The 17,329-nt window shown below is 41.3% G+C and overlaps 1 protein-coding gene across 1 annotated transcript; it reads left to right on the top strand.

The window, feature by feature from the left end:
- Nucleotides 1-7,258: 7,258 nt before the first annotated feature.
- LOC121171831 (olfactory receptor 18-like) lies at nucleotides 7,259-16,279 on the top strand. Its single transcript, XM_041003556.1, has 2 exons — nucleotides 7,259-7,406; nucleotides 15,285-16,279. The coding sequence occupies exons 1-2, from the start codon at nucleotides 7,259-7,261 to the stop codon at nucleotides 16,277-16,279; spliced, it is 1,143 nt and encodes a 380-aa protein (XP_040859490.1).
- Nucleotides 16,280-17,329: the final 1,050 nt, after the last annotated feature.

Raw genomic sequence — 17,329 nt, 5'->3', positions numbered from 1 at the left:
CTTTTTTTTAGCTAGACCTAGCTCCATTTCCAGCGTTTTGTTTGTTTCAAGAAATATCTTCCAAATTCTGAAATTCTTTTCTTTTTGCTTTTCTTGTTGTATTATTGAGAGTTTCCATATTATTGATAGTTTTTAATTTGCACTATCGCACCTTCATTTACAATAATTCTGCTTGATTTTGTTTCAGTATTGTAATTTTGCATGTGACATACTGCTTAAATTACTTGAACTCCAATATGTGCTTCCCATTGTTGATAAGAAGCTTTATAATCAGATTTTGAATTATGTATTTTCCATTTTCTTGATGTATTTCTCAGCTAACTCTGAGGTTGGCAAAGACTTTTGCTCCTTTTCTGGGGAACTTGCAGTAATACTCATTATGCCTTAATTTCTTCTTTTGCTCTTGGTCATTGTGCTTCTGGTTAGCAGATTAGCCACCTTAGTGCCAGTTTATAAGCTATATCACCCACAGATCTACAATTTGGTTTTATTTATTGCGCTTGGTAACAAGTTCTTTTTTCACAGTTACTTGTGCCACTCCCTCCAGCGAATTTCAGGTTTGGGTTCTTATGTTAAAATTTTACCATGGTCTCTGAACCCTCGGTCCTGACTCATCACTTTCCCAGTTTGTGATCTTGTTCTGTGGGTGCAATATTGTCTGTACAACCTTTCTTCCCCTCTGGTTAGAGAAGTTCTTGGCATTAAGTGGATATCAGGTCTCCTAACTAGCTAGGTTACTGGTGGTGCTGATCTTGCTGGAACCTGCTGGCCCAGACCTATTTTGACATGTAGGATGCCACATTAGTATTGTTTCCCCTGTGGGACCTGGACAATGCACTGAGCTGGAAGTGAGCTCGCTCCAGACTCAGCACATACGCATAGCATTTGTCACACTGTACAAAATGGTGCCTGATGTGCCACTAGGGGAGTTCTGGATCTGCTGGCTATTATTTCTGAAAATACCTGAACCTCTTTTGGGTGGGATGCCGCTTCAGTGCAATGTACTGACCCAGAAATGTGTTTGCTTCAAGCTCAGTGCATGCCTCAGTCCTGTCCTACAACTTTACCTCCCTGCATAAAATAGTGTATAGCTCCCTATACAGCTTTGGGTAGGGATCTGGTCTGTGAGATGCACCCTGTTCCACACCACAGGTTTGGATCTTGTGTTTGTCCCTATTCCTGGTTGAGAGAATCCAGCAGGATGCATACTTCTTTTTAGGGTTCACCTCTTGAATTCCTAGTGAACTCCCCTTCCCACCTAGCTGCTACTGGAGCTCAATTCACTGATTGTTGATTGTCACTGGGGTATCTGCTTACTGCAATGCCACACTGTTGTCTCTGCTGCCTTCTTGTGTCAATCTCCAAGTGCCTGAATGCTGTCGGCTTGCCCTCTTCTATTTCCTGGAATGTGCCCTCTCTGCTTCATTCTGGCTAATGATTCTGCATCTGTTTAAATGTATCTTTACCCTATTTTGCAAGATGATTCTTCTATAGTAAGTATCCTTATCATACTTTGTGAATATCAGATTCTTCCTTCATAATTTGGAAAAGATTGATGTGCATGATTTGCTGTTTCAAGATAGCGATTTGCCATTTACTCTCTATTTTTATTGTGAACTGGAGCAGAAGAGTGGGGATACCAGCTGGTACTCTGAAGTGGGATGAAAGTATTTGAATAACGTCTTAAAATGCTCTGCCCGGTCATCCTTTAGTGTTAATAGTGCTAACACTAATTTTTGTAAAGTTTGATTTAAATTGCTAGGATCTATAGCTATGATCCCAATATATCTCTACAAAAAGTATCTTATTTTTGTCCTCATGCAAGTACCTACTGAGTATTTGGAGGGAAATGACCACATTTTATCATTTTTGGACAGCAGTGGAACACTTGGTGTGGAATTTCCAATATCATTTAAACACTGAATTGACACACAGAAAGGAGAATGTGGTCAGGATGTTTGTGCACTAACAGAGCTATCCTGTTTGTGCCTTCATGTTCTGCAGCACAAAGGGCAAGACAGAAGAGTTTTCAGTGCATGAAGTTTCTATGGGTCTTCTCATTTTCCGTGCCAAAGCCTCTGCACCACTCAATTATTTGAAAATCACTGCAAAGATTTTTCTTTTTAATTTGAAAAAGAAGCAGAGTGGGAAGGAGCGAGCCTATCTTATTATAAGTATAAAGGCTGAGGTATATTTTAGGATTTCAAGTCACTCTGCTGTACATACACAAGACTCAAATTGGTCAGCAAAATAAGAGAATTAACTACTCCTGTGAAACATCCTTAGGATGGATACCAAACAACCAAAAAATGGACCAAATTAACAAGGAAAGAGCAAGGTGATATTCCAGATATTTCCATTAGATTGTATACGGTTGATAAGCATGGCATGTGCAAGGCGAGGACTTTAGCCACTAGGCCACCAAACTGGGCCAATAAGTGTGATCTTGAAGATATAAAATAGACAACACTTGGCCCAGCACTATAGTGAAATGGTTAAAGTCCTCTCCTTACACGCTGGGATCCCATATGGGCGCAGGTTCTAAACCCCGCAGCTCCACTTCCCATTCAGGTTCTGACTCATGACGTGGGAAAGCAGTGGAGGATGGCCCAAAGCCTTGGGACTCTGCCCCCACATGGGAGACTCAGAATAAGCTCCTGGCTCCTGACTTCGAATTGGCCCAGCCCCAGCCATTGTGGTCTCTTGGGGGAGTGAACCATTCAATGAAAGATCTTCCTCTCTGTCTCTCCTCCTCTGTATATATCTGCCTTTCCCATAAAAATAAATAAATCTTAAAAAAAATTAGAAAGCTGGGCCCGGCGCGGTGGCGCAAGTGGTTAAAGGTCCTCGCCTTGCACGCCCAGGATCCCATATGGACGCCGGTTGTAATCCCGGCAGCCCCGCTTCCCTTCCAGCTCCCTGCCTGTGTCCTGGGAAAGCAGTCCAGGACGGCCCAAAGCTTTGGGAACCTGCACCTGCGTGGGAGACCCGGAAGAGGCTTCCTGGCTTGGGATCGGCATAGTATCGGCCCGTTGCGCTCACTTGGGGAGTGAATCATCGAATGGAAGATCTTCCTCTCTGTCTCTCCTCTCTGTATATCTGCCTTTCCAATAAAAAAAATAATAAAAATAAATCTTTAAAAAAAATTAGAAAGCACTTCATAAAATGCAGTTATTGGGGATGGCAGGGTTGCTCAACATGCTAAGCCTCCACCTGTAAGTGCCAGCATGACATATGGACACCAGTTCATGTCCTGCTCTGTTTCCCAAGCAGCTCCTTACATTTTGCCTGGGAAAGCAACAGAGGATTGTTCAAGGCCTTGGGCCCCCCAACACACATGTGGGAGCCCTAGGGAAAACTCCTAGCTTCTGATCAGCTCAGCTCCAGCAGTTGTGGTCGATGTATATTGTTAATGCATGAATATATGGGATGCATGAAGACCTGATTCTTCCTAGTCCATCCCCATGTAGTTTTCACTGTGCCTAAAAGAATCTTTCAACGAGGACTTAATGAGGTGATAGCGCTATCAAAGGAAACTGCATTCAGTGGTGAAATGAAGTTTTACAACAACGAGGAAAAAAATCAGAAGCCATGGGGAACATCTATTGGCCTTGGACTCAGCATGACTACAGCTGAAGGGACATCAATGCAGAGATCCAGCTGATGGAATAGAAATGTGGGTCACTCCTTTGGTCTACATGGCCATGGATACACTATGGAGCAGTATGGCAGAATCTGAGTGTGTACATGATCCAGAGACAGACCTGCTAGTTCTGTCAGTTTTGACAAATCTAATAGTTCTTCTAAAGGAAAATTTGATGAACATCAGGCTGATTTAGTGGATTTTTGCAATATGCTAGAGAAAATAGGCCTACATGCATAATAGTGGGGTTTTTGCAGACCAACATTGAATAATGTGTAAAATTAAATTGGGAAGACATTTTAAGATGGTATGAGAGAAAGTAGAACGAGTAGAATATTAAAAAGTAAAGGATGCATGGATTATGATATCATGCCATGCATCAGAGCTTATTTAAAAGTTTGGATATGGAACACACATAAACACATATGCACAAGGAGAAATTTCTCTAGTACAAAAGATCTGATGATATTGTCTTCCTTTACATTTTGTTGGGGTTCCCTGTTTGCCTCTGAGGCACAGAAAGGCATTTATTTATGGCCAATACTGAATGAGCTTTACACTGAGGATGACTGAATACAAGGGAATAGAAAAACACGTCCAGAGCCTGACACCCTAGAATGAAGACTTGAACAAGTTTCTAGTTTGTACAGTGATAGAATATCTGTCCGGTATGTTTTTGCTCCAATGGAGTAGTAGCAATATGTCCTTTGTAGAATTATGAGGAAGGTCAGATGGAATCATATATACTAGATCTTCTATATTTTGTTTTGTTTTTACAGGTTCAAGATGCTTCCATCTTGTCAGTCCTAAACTTGAATAAAGGTGTTTTTTTCCTCATCATTGTTGCCTAAACAATATAATAAGATGAGTAGCAAAAAACAGTGCACATTAATGACTGGCACGATGGTGTACTAGGCATGGATTTTCTATTCTTGGTTCTGGGGTGTAGGGAGGAGAGAGCCAGAAAAACAAGTAGATATTCCCTTCACCCTGGTTCCTTACAGAGCAGCACATTCCCACAGTTCTTTTACTACTGAAATAATGAAAATGTTTTGGCATACATGAGGTTTTTAAAAAATGTCTTGGCAAATTTTTATTGTGAAATTCTATTCCATTTCAAATAACTTCTGTGAAGTATCGCCTTTGTTCACCTGCTCCCCAAAAGATGATGTCAAGAAAAATGTATCAAAAAACATGTGAAATCCAACACTTTGTCGCATTTCAGCACAATTCCACAGGACACAACTGTGAAATCAAAATCATTCAAAATGGTAAACAGCATTTTATCAAGTTATGAAATGCTAACCCAAGACGTGTGCTTAAGAAATGAATATGGAAGCTGTCTTTGCAGAGTCAGGAGAAACAAGAAATCACACCCTTGACAGATTTGATGATCTATCTAGAGGATTGTGAGAACCTAAAAATTACACAGGGGGTTATGAAATTGAGATGAAACTGAATTTTCTGTAACGAACCTGCATTTGGAAACAGCAGCAAAGAAGCACAGGTGAGCTTCCTGTGCCAAAGTTTTAGGTACACTTCTGTTTCCCAATTCCCTCATCAACTGGCACCATGCAGTCTCCATAGGCTGGGACACCATGAACTAACTGTTGTAATTAGAAGCTCTGTGCATAAGCCCCCAGGGTTCTGCAAGCGTAACATACGTCCCAGCGGTGTTACACCTTGACTATGTCATTGTAAATCCAGTAGCTCCATGCTGTGTCCCACAGCAATATTAACACCTGCATGAGGAGTATTACAACATTAGCACCTGCATGATCTGAGTCTGTCTCTTCTCCATTCCTGCATCAAGCATGTGAGGCTCCACTGCAATCAACAGAGGAGGAATAGTAAAGCATGAACTTTGCTCATGCTCTCCTGCACAATTAGCATAGATCTCCATCAATGGAAATCCATAAAATCAAATCAGCAACAGAGGGAAAGAACATTTACAACATGGACATATACAACATAGACAAAAAGATCCTCAACAAAATATAAGCCATCAGGATCCAACAGTACATGAAGCAGTTTATTCACCTGGACCGGGCGGTGGGGGGGACTATTCCCTCACACGCAAGGATGGTTTAGCACAAATCAAGAAATGTGTTTCGGGCCCGGCGCGGTGGCGCAAGTGGTTAAGGTCCTCGCCTTGCACGCCTAGGATCCCATATGGGCGCCAGTTCTAATCCCGGCAGCCCCGCTTCCCTTCCAGCTCCCTGCCTGTGGCCCGGGAAAGCAGTCGAGGACAGCCCAAAGCTTTGGGAACCTGCACCAGCGTGGAAGACCCGGAAGAGGCTCCTGGCTTTGGATGGCTATAGCACTGGCCATTGCGCTCACTTGGGGAGTGAATCATCGGACGGAAGATCTTCCTCTCTGTCTCTCCTCTCTGTATATCTGCCTTTCCAATAATAAAAAATAATAATAAAAATAAATCTTAAAAAAAAAAAAGAAATGTGTTTCACTACATCAACAAATAGAAAAAAAAAAAGATACGGTCATCTCAATGAAAGCAGAGAAGACATTTGACAAAATCCAACGTCAGTTTATGTAAAAATCCTAAGCAAGGTAGGCATAGAATGATTACAATATTTTTATACCATTCTTCGAAACATCTGGGTTGAGACAGTATCAATGACAGGTTCAAAAATAACAAACAACCAAACAAAAAATTACAGGTTAAATCAAGGCAAACATTTTTAACATATTGTTTACCCAATACTATGTCAATTAATTCCATAATGTTGTATATTGATACTGAGGCCTTGTTGGGGCTTTTAACTGACCGGATCTTTACTCTGTTAGACCTATCTTCAGACCATAGAAGGTCTCCCCAAGAGGCCACTGAACTTATCTGGACAATAAGACGCTGAACGTTATGCTAGGCATGTGTTTGCAAGCAATGAATCTCAACTGAACTTGAACTATGGTTATGCAACAAGGTGGAGGAATCCACCATGGGGGGAGGGGTATGGGAGGGGTGGGGGGAATCCCCAGCGCCTATAAAACTGTACTACATAATACAATGTAAGCAACAATAAAAAAAAAAAAAGAAAAAAAACAATATTTTTATACCAAAAGCTTTTTTATGTAAATAAACCAGGCTTTTAATTCCATGATTCCAAAAGCATTTTAGCGCACAAACACACCTTCACAAAAAAATGTTGGCTGTTTTTTTTTTTTATTGAAGGATGACAGTATTTCATTTTTAATTACTCAATCTCATTTGTGCTTTATTTATGCAACAGGCATAAATAAGTTGTGGCTATTCAATAGAGCCTTCTCTGGCTCACAGTAATTGGACACAGTCACTGTGGTCTCAGCACATTTGGTGCTTACTCTTCACTTCCTGCATCCCTTTCTGAAATAGCCCATAGAATTAGAGAACATAAAATATCCTATGTGCAACAAAGCCCATATATTTTTGACTGCATTGATTCTAAAAAAAGCTTAGAGATATGCATGGGTAATGCCCACGATGAACTGAAAATAATTATGTGCATATACACATTTCAACACACATATATATAGTGTGTGCAATACTGTTTTCTTTTCCCAAAGGAGTTCAGGTTATATTAAAACCAAAAACGCATACCTTTCTCAGAATTCTGTCTCATGAACTTCTCCGAGGATCCAGAACTGCAGCCCCTCCTCCTGGAACTGTTCCTCTCCATGTACCTGCTCACAGTGCTTGGGAACCTGCTCATCATCCTGGCTGTCTCCTCAGACTCCCACCTGCACACACCCATGTACTTCTTCCTCTGTAACCTTCCTTGGCTAACATGGGGTTCACCTCCACCACGGTTCCCAAGATGATTGTGGGTATCACTAGCAAAATGCCAGTCCTCATGCATTAGCCCAGCTACCTCCTCTGCAGGCTGCCTGACTCAGATGTCTCTCTTTCTCCTCTTTGGATGCATGGATTATTTAGTCTTTTGGAATACCTGATGCAGAATTTTATGGTTTTCTGGATTAGCTGCTTAAAGGGAGTGGAGATTTCAGATTTCTTCTGTGACCGGTCTCAAATTCTAAACCTTAATTACTGTGACACCTTAACCTATATTATGCATGGCAAATTATTTGATTGGCGTCATTTTTGGTGTTTTCCCATTGTCAGGAATCTTTTTTTTCTTACTATAAAGTTGTCTCCTCTATTCTGAGGCTCCCATCTCCAGATGGCAGGTAAAAAGTCTGCTCCACCTGTGGCTCTCATGTGACAGTGGTTTGTTTAGTTTATGGTACATTGCTTGGAATGTATTTTAGTTCAATTTTCTCACTTTCCACTATGAAGTGTGCCTTGGCTTCAATGGTGTACACTGTGGTCTCTCCCATGCTCAACCCTTATCCACAGCCTGAGGAACAGTGACATCAACAGTTCTGTGACAATGCTCTACAGAAAACCAACCTTATCTTGGTCCTTTTACTGCAAGCAGAAAAAAATAAAAAAACTAAGCATCTAGACCTCCAAATCTCAGCTGCCCCTAGCCATGACATCACAGGTTTTTACTTTCATTTTTCTTCTGAATGTTGCTTCTTTGACTCTTTTTTTTTTTTGTTAAGATTTATTTTATTTTTAGTGGAAAGGCAGATATACAGAGAGGAGAGACAGAGAGGAAGATCTTCCGTCCGATGACTCACTCCCCAAGTGAGCGCAATGGCCAATGCTATGCCAATCTGAAGCCAGGAGACTCTTCCGGGTCTCCCACAGGGGTGCAGGGTTCCAAAGCTTTGAGCCGTCCTCGACTGCTTTCCCAGGCAACAGGCAGGGAGCTGGATGGGAAGTGGGGCCGCCAGGATTAGAACTGGCACCCACATGGGATCCTGGGCATGCAAGGCGAGGACCTTATCCATTGTGCCACTGCGCTAGGCCCTCTTTGTCTCTTTTTAACACAATATGTGATAGGTCATCTGAATAGATTATCTACTGCATGTCTGAATTCTGTTATATCCACGGAGCTTTCATTAATCCAGGGCTGCTGGACTGCTAGGAGCAGAGGCCTCCCATCTTTTGTATCTTTGGGGCATACAAAGGTGTGAAGAGAACGACTGTCCTGTTGGCAAGGCCAAAAACCAGGCTCCCAGCTGTATGGCAAGGCCTGGTAAATGTCCCTCCAGCTACTTCAATGAACTAATTGGACACTTAACTACCCATGAAATCTGTTGATGTATTGTTGTTTGTCCTTGTGATGTGGTCTCTGTAACTTATATGAGCTTAGCAACCCACGTCCCTAACAAAATTTTACTGTCCGGTTTTGTTGGTGAGTGGGCCTTTAACAATTTATGCTGTCTTGGCCATTCCCAGGACCCTTGGTGGCTGCAGGAGCTCAAGAATGTTTTTACTAAGATTGTCCAACATGCCTTCAAACTAATTAAGCAGTCGTTAAGTTGTGGAATTTATGTCTGAAGTTTTTTTGTTTGTTGTTGTTTCTGATCTTTGTGCTTTTTCCCTCCATGATACATTTTCTCCTTTAAATTACAAGTTGTAGAAAGAAAAATGTAGTAGGGGGTTATCACTGAGTAATGTGTGCTGCCTGCTGAACAATTCCTGGTTGCAATGTCAGCATGTATAATGGCCTGCTTTAAAGTGAAACAGTTTACAGAATTATCTTTGGAAACACCCATTTGACCATGATGTAAAAATCTGTGTAAAGCTTGTGAGATTTCCTGCATAAAAACGGGAAACATCTTTTTTTGCATTGCCCATTATGATCATAGAATTATGATTACCCATCTTTTCTCTTTATGTCTTTATCTTTAAAAAAAGAAAAGAAAAAAAATGCCAACTCCACACGTTTCCTGAGTTCTAAACCCAACTGGAGCTTGATTTGGGTATTGCACAGTTGGACAACTATCTTTGTGTGTTATTAAAGGTCACTTCTTATCTAGAATTTACTTCCCATACACATTGTGCTCCTGTGTACCTGGTCGGTGCAGGTGTCTGTGAGGATCTGTGTCACTGTTCCTTTTAAGGATGCACCAGGCAGCTTTCACAACTCTCAGGCCTGGGTCTCACATTAGAGATGCTGAGTTTTTGAAACTGTGGGTTGATGATACAAAAGTTTTTTGGCAATCTTTGGATATGCTGGAAAGTCTACTTACATTGTTTTGTTCCTTTGTAGTGTGTGATGAATCAATTTTCCCGTACTACTCTCAGGATTCTCCATTCATGATTTTGAATGCTTTCATCATCATGTGTGTTGGTGTTATAAGTTAGATTTATTACTGTTGTAGTTTATTAAGCTTCTTGAATGTGTGTGTACACTTCCTTCTTTCAATTTGGCCTGCTCCAAATGTCACTCATTGTTTTCGAGACGGCTGTCTGCCACACTGTCGCTCTCTCTTTTCTTGCTTTGAGACTTACATGCAGCATGCATTGTTCTTAGGGTGTCTTTTATATCTTTCTGGCTCTCCGCTCTTCATTATTTTTCCTTTATCCATTGAATTGCTCATTACAGATGAACACTTAAATGCAAAATGATGGACTTGTGACTATTGATGAGAGATTAAACTACTGTTGCAATATAAAGGGCAACAGTGGGGACAGGAGTGTGTGGAATGGTGGAAGGGAAATTCTCAAGCCAATGAAACTGTATCATGAAAAAATGAAGAAAATTTTAAAAATTCAAACAGTGGCCTGGAACCACTGGTGAATCTGAAAATACGATGTTATTATTTGCTGCTAGGAGGGATGGAAAGAATAAAGCTTCTGGTGTTAAAATTAAGGGAGGCATGTGGGTCATTAACTGTGATAGAGACCCTGGCGCAGCTCTCTGTGCTAACCTTGAACATGCTAGGATCCCATGTCAGGGCTGTTTAGTCTTGGTAGCCCTGCTTTCCATCCAACTCCCTGCTTGTGGCCTCAGATAGCAGTCAATGCCTTGGGACCCTGCACCCATGTGGAAGACCCAGATGAGGCTCCTGGCTCCTGGCTTTGAATTGAGCAGCACCGGCTATTGTGGTCACTTGGGGAGTGAATCAGCAGATGGAAGATCTTTGTCTCTCCTTCTTTCTGTATATCCGTCTTTGCAATAAAAAGAAATAAATCTTTAAAAAATTGTGAAACATATTCTATAAGCTGTAATAGAGGAAATTAGATGAAGATGATATGGATCTCTGTGTTGCTATCTTTTAAAATATTTGTAAATTTAGAATGATTCTGCAATAAATTCTTAAAATAGGTATACATGTTGATGAATAATAGGCAAAAATGTTTGTTGATCCTTTATTCTAATTGATGAATTCTGCTATTGAACCTCTGTTGAAGATGAGTGATTGCATTATATTTTCATCTCCAATATTGCTCTTTCTTTTCCATATGTTATGCATTTTAATTTTTGATCTCATTGTGGTCAGGCAATTTTTTTCCTAATGGCACAAGATTTCAATGTGTGTAACTTCTTTCCTTCCTCACGGAGCATCTCTAGTATGATTATTTCAATTTGTTGGTAGAAAATTAAGTATATCCATGAGTGTTGAAAAAAAGAGTCTCTTTCTGGGGATGCAATGAGTTCTTTGGGCACTATTTCTTGGTTTCTATACATGATCCTTGAGTTCTGTGCTGTGCTTGACGAATTGGAAAAAATTTACTCTCCATTACCCTGAGTAGTTTCACAGAGAGAAAGACCTTTATTAGTAGACATGCTGGGAGCTGCATGGGCTCTCTCCACATTCTCTACAAAGAATCTTTTCTAGTTTCCACCTGAGTTCAAGCAGTTCATATTGCAGTTTCAATCACACACATAAGATACAGGATGGGGAATGAACCCTGAAAGAGAGCTGTGGGGATCCTCCACTGGGCCACAACCCCTGCTGGTGAGCACCAGAATCAGAACCTGGGGAAGCCCTAGACTGCCAGGGCTACAACACCCATTATATGTACCTCACGTAACTGAGCTGTATGTATACCTCATGTATATGAGCTGGCTTAGGAAGAGAGTCTGGCTGGGCTAAGCAACACTACGCACTGTGCATGTATGAGCCAGAGTAAGGGGAGGCTGGTTGGGCTTTGCTACAGCTAACAAGTGTTGTGTGAGTTGGGGGGTATGTTCTGATAGATCATAGTACCACTTGGAAAGTGCAAGATCCAGGAGTGGCAGCAGCCCCGTGGGGAAATATGTGTACCTCCTCTCTGTATGGCTTCAACTCCTACTGGTGAGCATGAGAACCTGGGCTGGGAGCACGCATTGCTAGTCAGGAGGTCGCACCAGTGGCATGAGTTTGGCTGATGAAATCAGTTGGGTTGTGCTAGGCTCCAATGCATACTGGTGTGGATGAGAGCTGAATAAGATGTGAAAAAGACAGGACAGGTTCTGTTTCACATACCATAATGTGCATGGTCCAGGGCTGAGGGTAGGTCTAGGTTGAGTTATTGGGGATCATTCTAACGAGGCTATTGTTCCTGCTAATGTACACGAGGGAAGATTGTGTTTTAGGCAGGGTTATGCTGTGCTACAGCATGCATTGTTATACATAAGAATGGGGCTGTGGACATAACTGACCCAGCAAAACCAATCACCAAAGTGGCTTATGTAGATGATGAACTGAGCCAAACCCCACACACACAGTTAGGCTGGGGTCATCTCTGGAGAGATCTCTTTGGGGAACACTCCCAACTGGATCACTAGACTCAGAACTCCCACCATGGTGGAAATCACAAGCTCTGTGGTCTGACCATGGATTGCATGTGTCAGAACTGAGTCACCATGGTTTTGGAGGCATGTGCAGTGGATGGCATGCCCAGATGCTCATGGTGGACATGACAACCAGTTCATTGAAGCCTACAGAGGACATCAAGTGCCATGGAGGGCAGAACAAATTTGATATTACTCCTGGAGAAGTATCTGAGTGAATCAAGACTCTAAGGTAGACAATGTCAGTGAAAGGACCTTGGAAGGATTTCCTCATCTTCCAAGCAATGAAATCAACAGCATCTCAGAACGCTGAATCCATTTAAGGTGTATTGTGGGAACATGCTCCAACATTGGGAACCTGGGATTACAGCGGGTGGTGTTCTATTCCTGAGTCCTGTGAGTTGCTGGGGGTGACCCTTTGCCCTTTTTTCTTTACTCCAGATACCAGAAGAAAAAAGGCATTTAGAGGCAGTCTTCTCATCTACATTAGCTTGACTCTCACCACCCTAATTGGTGGACCTCACATGCATTCACGCCTCTCAACTGTGTAAACATCATGAAAAGTATGATGAAGTTATTAACAAAACCAAAATATACTCTGAGTCTTCATTCAAGATTCTGCATGTGAAAGTCAGCAGCAGCACAACACACCTGGACCCGTTGTGTCTAGAGCCCAGGGACTCTTTCTTTCCCCATTCCCTTTTTCATCACTATCAGCAAGTCCTCAGAGATTGAGACACCCTGGACCTTTTGGCTAATGAGAAGCTCTGGGCACTGAACCCCCAGGGTCCTCCAAATGTAAATAATAGGCCAGCAACTTCAGACCTTGACTTTACCGGTGGTTTCTGGTAGTTTCATGCTATGACCAACATGATTTTATGCACCTGCATGATAAGGACACATCATGAGTCTGTCTGCTCTATAGTCCTGAGTCAAAGCTATGAGGCACCACGCCATAGCACAAAGTAGAGAAGCAGTGGAGCCCTCCGCCTGGGCCATGCCTCATCCGAGGAGGAGCACAGCCTGGTAAGTGTAGAGGGAGGTGGTAGAGAAATTTGGTAATGTCAGAAACATTGTTTTCTCAGCAGCAGGATGGAATGATGGTGGTGACATAGTGCTGGGAACATTTCAGCTCAGGAAATGTTTTTGTTCTTTGTTCTCATCTGTGTCTCAAAGACCTCATTCTGAGTTGTTCTTTCCCTCACACCAAGACTTCACTCTGGCATGCCTTTCATGATAGTTGATATTGAGTCTGTATACACTTTCCTTTATCAAATTAATATTCTCCTCACAAAATTAGATTTCCCAGTGAGATATTAAGGATTGCTACCAGATACTACACTAGGAGATATTTCATTGGCTATCATAAAACGATGCAAGCAACGGTAATTTATTCTTCCAAGACAGTAAAAACAGCTCGTGAATGGGAAAGCCATGTGTCACTTAATTTTACAACTGAAAATAATTTAATGAAGCACTCCTTTAGAAATGTGTATGTGGTTTGTGGAATGAGGAACAGAAATTTGGAGATAGAGATCAAAGTAAATGACAAAGCAAATAATGTCCTTGGGCAATGATGGGAAGGACCAAGTGCTTGAAGGAGATTGTGCACCAGACAGAAAGGATGAACATGAAACGTCAAGTCACACTCCTGGATTAGCATCAGTAAATGTAGTACACTTGTTTAGAGAGCCATGAACCCATTCATGCTGCCAAAGACCTGGGAGAATTTCCTCGTTCCTGGCTTTGGTTCAACTCGGCTCCTGCCAGTGTTGCCACTTAGGAAATGGAAGAGTAGAAGGAAGATCTTTTCCTCTGTCTCTCCTCCCTACAAATCTACATTTCCAATACAAATGGAAATTAAATTTTGAAAAAAAAAAGACTCCTTTGAAATTAATTTTTAAAAAGGAAGTTGACAAGACCTCATTTCCATTGGAGTATAAACACAGGCTCAAACAGATCACCTTATCCGAAATGAATATTTCATTCCTACGCCGTTTTGTGTGCTCTATATTAGTTGCCACATTAACAGGTTAGGAGGCCACCTTCCACATGATTTGTTTCTTAGCTCTGGCTTGTGACTCAGCCTCCTGTCAGTGCAGACTGTGTGAGGCCATGTTGATTCTACAGGCAGTTGGCTTTGTGCTACCTGTGTTGGACACCTGGATTAAGGTCCAGCTAGCAGTGTCTGTGTTGGTCCTGACTTGGACGTTACAGTTATCTGAGGAGTCTCTTTGACCCTGACTCTCAAACAGAAAAAGATGGTGGAGGAACTTCATAAAACCAAAGAGTGACAAAAAATCTGACACAAATACTAGTATTTCCCTATCAAAAACAATCAAGTTTAGTGCATAGATAATGCTACCCTAAGTACTGTACTGTAAGAATATTTAAAATACTCCAAGTCAAGTAAGTCATTATTAGTGCCATAGACCCAAATAACAGTTTACTTTTCTTCACCGCCTCGAGGTAGAATGATGCCTTCCTTCAAGATGGAAAGGGCACATTTATTCTTCTGTTGATATCATGATGTCCTTCCCATCATTGCCCAAGAGGACATTGTTTGCTTTGTCATTTACTTTGATTTCTATCTCCAAATTTCTGTTCCTCATTCCACAAACCACATAAAAATTTCTGAAAGAGTGCATTTTACTGTGATCGATGTCATGTCAGATCTAACATTCTTGGTATTTCTCAGCTGAGTATCACTAAAGAAGGAATGCATAGAGTGTATGTAGAAAAAGTATGTAGAATATTGCAGAAACCAATTGTGAGAGTTCCAAGGGATTGGTTTCATTACTGAAAACATGGGCCAAACATCAATTGGAGGTGTAAGTCTTGAAATCTTTTTTGGGGAAAAACATCTCAAAATACTACAGATTTCAAGATAATATCACATCAAACAAGTTTTCTTTTACTTCTATATATTAAAATAAACAAATTTATAAATGAAAGTGCATGTACCTGCTTTCTCTTATAATAACATTTTTTATCACTGTATAGTTTCCCAGGTAATATTGAAATTCAAAACCTCACACATGTCCCAGAATTCCATCTCTTGGGCTTCTCAGAGGATCCTGAATTGCAGCCCTTTCTCTTTGGGATTTTCCTCTCCATGTACCTGGTCACAGTTTTTGGGAACCTGGCCATCATCCTGACTGTCACCTCAGACTCCCACCTGCACACACCCATGTACTTCTTCCTCTGTATCCTATCCTTGGTTGACATGGGATTCACCTCCACCACGGTTCCCAAAGTGATTGTGGCCATCCTTACTCACAGCACAGTCATCTCCTATGCTGGATGCCTGACTCAGATGTCTGTGTTTGTCCTCTTTGCTTGCATGGATGATTTCCTTCTGACAGTAATGGCCTATGACCGGTTTGTTGCCATCTGTCACCCCCTGCATTACCAGGTGATCATGAACTCCTGCCGCTGTGGCTTCTTAGTTTTAGTGTCCCTTTGGGCCAGTCTTTTGGATTCCCTGCTGCAGAATTTGATGATCTTGCAAGTTATCTGTTTCACGGGAGTGGAGATTTGTAATTTCTTCTGCGACCCTTCACAAATTCTCAAACTTACTTGCTCTGACACCCTCAGCAGTGACATAGTCACATATATTGTAAGCATCTTGTATGGCTTTCTCCCTATGTCAGGGATCCTCTTCTCTTACTATAAAATTGTGTCCTCCATTCTCAGAATCCCATCTCGAGGTGGCAGGTATAAAGCGTTCTCCACATGTGGCTCTCACCTGACAGTGGTTTGCTTATTTTATGGAACAGGCATTGGTGTGTATCTCAGTTCAGCTTTCTCACTTTCTGCTGGAAAGGGTGCCTTGGCCTCAGTGGTGTACACGGTGGTCACCCCCATGCTCAATCCCTTTATCTACAGCCTGAGGAACAGAGACATGAAGAGAGCCATGAGAAGGGTACTCAACAAATTAGTCTCATTCCAGTGCCTGAGCTATGCATTTGGACTTTGTGGGAAAAGCAGCAATACTACTCATTAGATCTCCAAATCTCATCTCCATAAACTTGATACATGAGGCCCTGTGGCTGCACATTCATGTCTGGATATTGTTTCTTTTACTCTTTTTACTTTAGAATATTTTGGATTCTTAAGTGTATTGTTACAACGCTCTTCCTGAATCCTTTTTACCTATAGACTTTGCTGTATCTCATTATCTCTGATCCAGGCATCATAGACAGGTAACTCGGTTTTTTTTTGTTTTTTTTGTTTTTTTTTTGATGATATGTTACATTTTATTTCTTTGCATAATTCATATGTCTGTTCCACACACATTTTGAATCTCTCTAATGTAATTTGCACTTGATTTCATTGTGGATCAAAACATTGTTCCTATTTAGGGAACCGCCATTGGGGGTTCGCCAAATCTCAGATCTGGGTCTCATCCAAGAGATTCTGCTTTCTTTAAACTGAAGACTAAGATGAGGACAAATATATGAGGATGCTATCCATTTTGCTATCTCAAAGAAGTTTCTTTTTAAATTACATTGATTCTTCAAGAAATTATTAAAAATAGATATAGTTGCTATTAGGAAATAAAATAAATGATATGAATAGGCAAAAATGTTGTCTTGTTATTGTTAAACCCTGCTGTTGAACACTTTATGGAATGTTAGTGCTTGTATTATATTTTTTATTTCTAATATATTTGTTTCTCTTTCATATGTAATGTATTTTAACCAACCTATAGTTTGATCATGCATTTTCCCCATTGCACAATTTGTGATTCATATTATGATTTTTGCTTATTGAGTATCTCAGGATTATTCCTTGAATTTGATGATAAAAATCTGCATAGTTTTCAGAGGTTTGACTACTTATGGCCCAAGCCCTATGGTTCAGTTGTCTAATCATGTACAGTCAAGAGCCAGGAACTCATGTGGACCACAGTTCATGTCCCAACTGCTCCACTTCCCATTCAGCTCACTGCTTGTGGCCTGGGAAAGCAGTGGGGATGGCTCAATGCCTTGGAACCCTGCTCCCTGTGGGAGGCCTGGAAGAAGCTCCTGAACACAGGCATCTGGTCAAACTC

This window comes from Ochotona curzoniae, unplaced genomic scaffold, assembly GCF_017591425.1.
Source record: "Ochotona curzoniae isolate NIBS_2020 unplaced genomic scaffold, NIBS_Ocur_1.0 scaffold_274, whole genome shotgun sequence".
Taxonomy (NCBI): Eukaryota; Metazoa; Chordata; class Mammalia; order Lagomorpha; family Ochotonidae; genus Ochotona; species Ochotona curzoniae.
The sequence above is the reverse complement of the archived record's forward strand: the minus strand, read 5'-3'. Positions and strand labels throughout refer to the sequence as shown.

Bases quoted from the DNA above. Each gene is read 5' to 3' on its own strand.
- LOC121171831 (XM_041003556.1), top strand. From the start codon at position 7,259: ATGAACTTCTCCGAGGATCCAGAACTGCAGCCCCTCCTCCTGGAACTG. The intron at 7,407-15,284 runs GTAACCTTCCTT...ATAGTTTCCCAG, and splicing joins ACCCATGTACTTCTTCCTCT to GTAATATTGAAATTCAAAAC.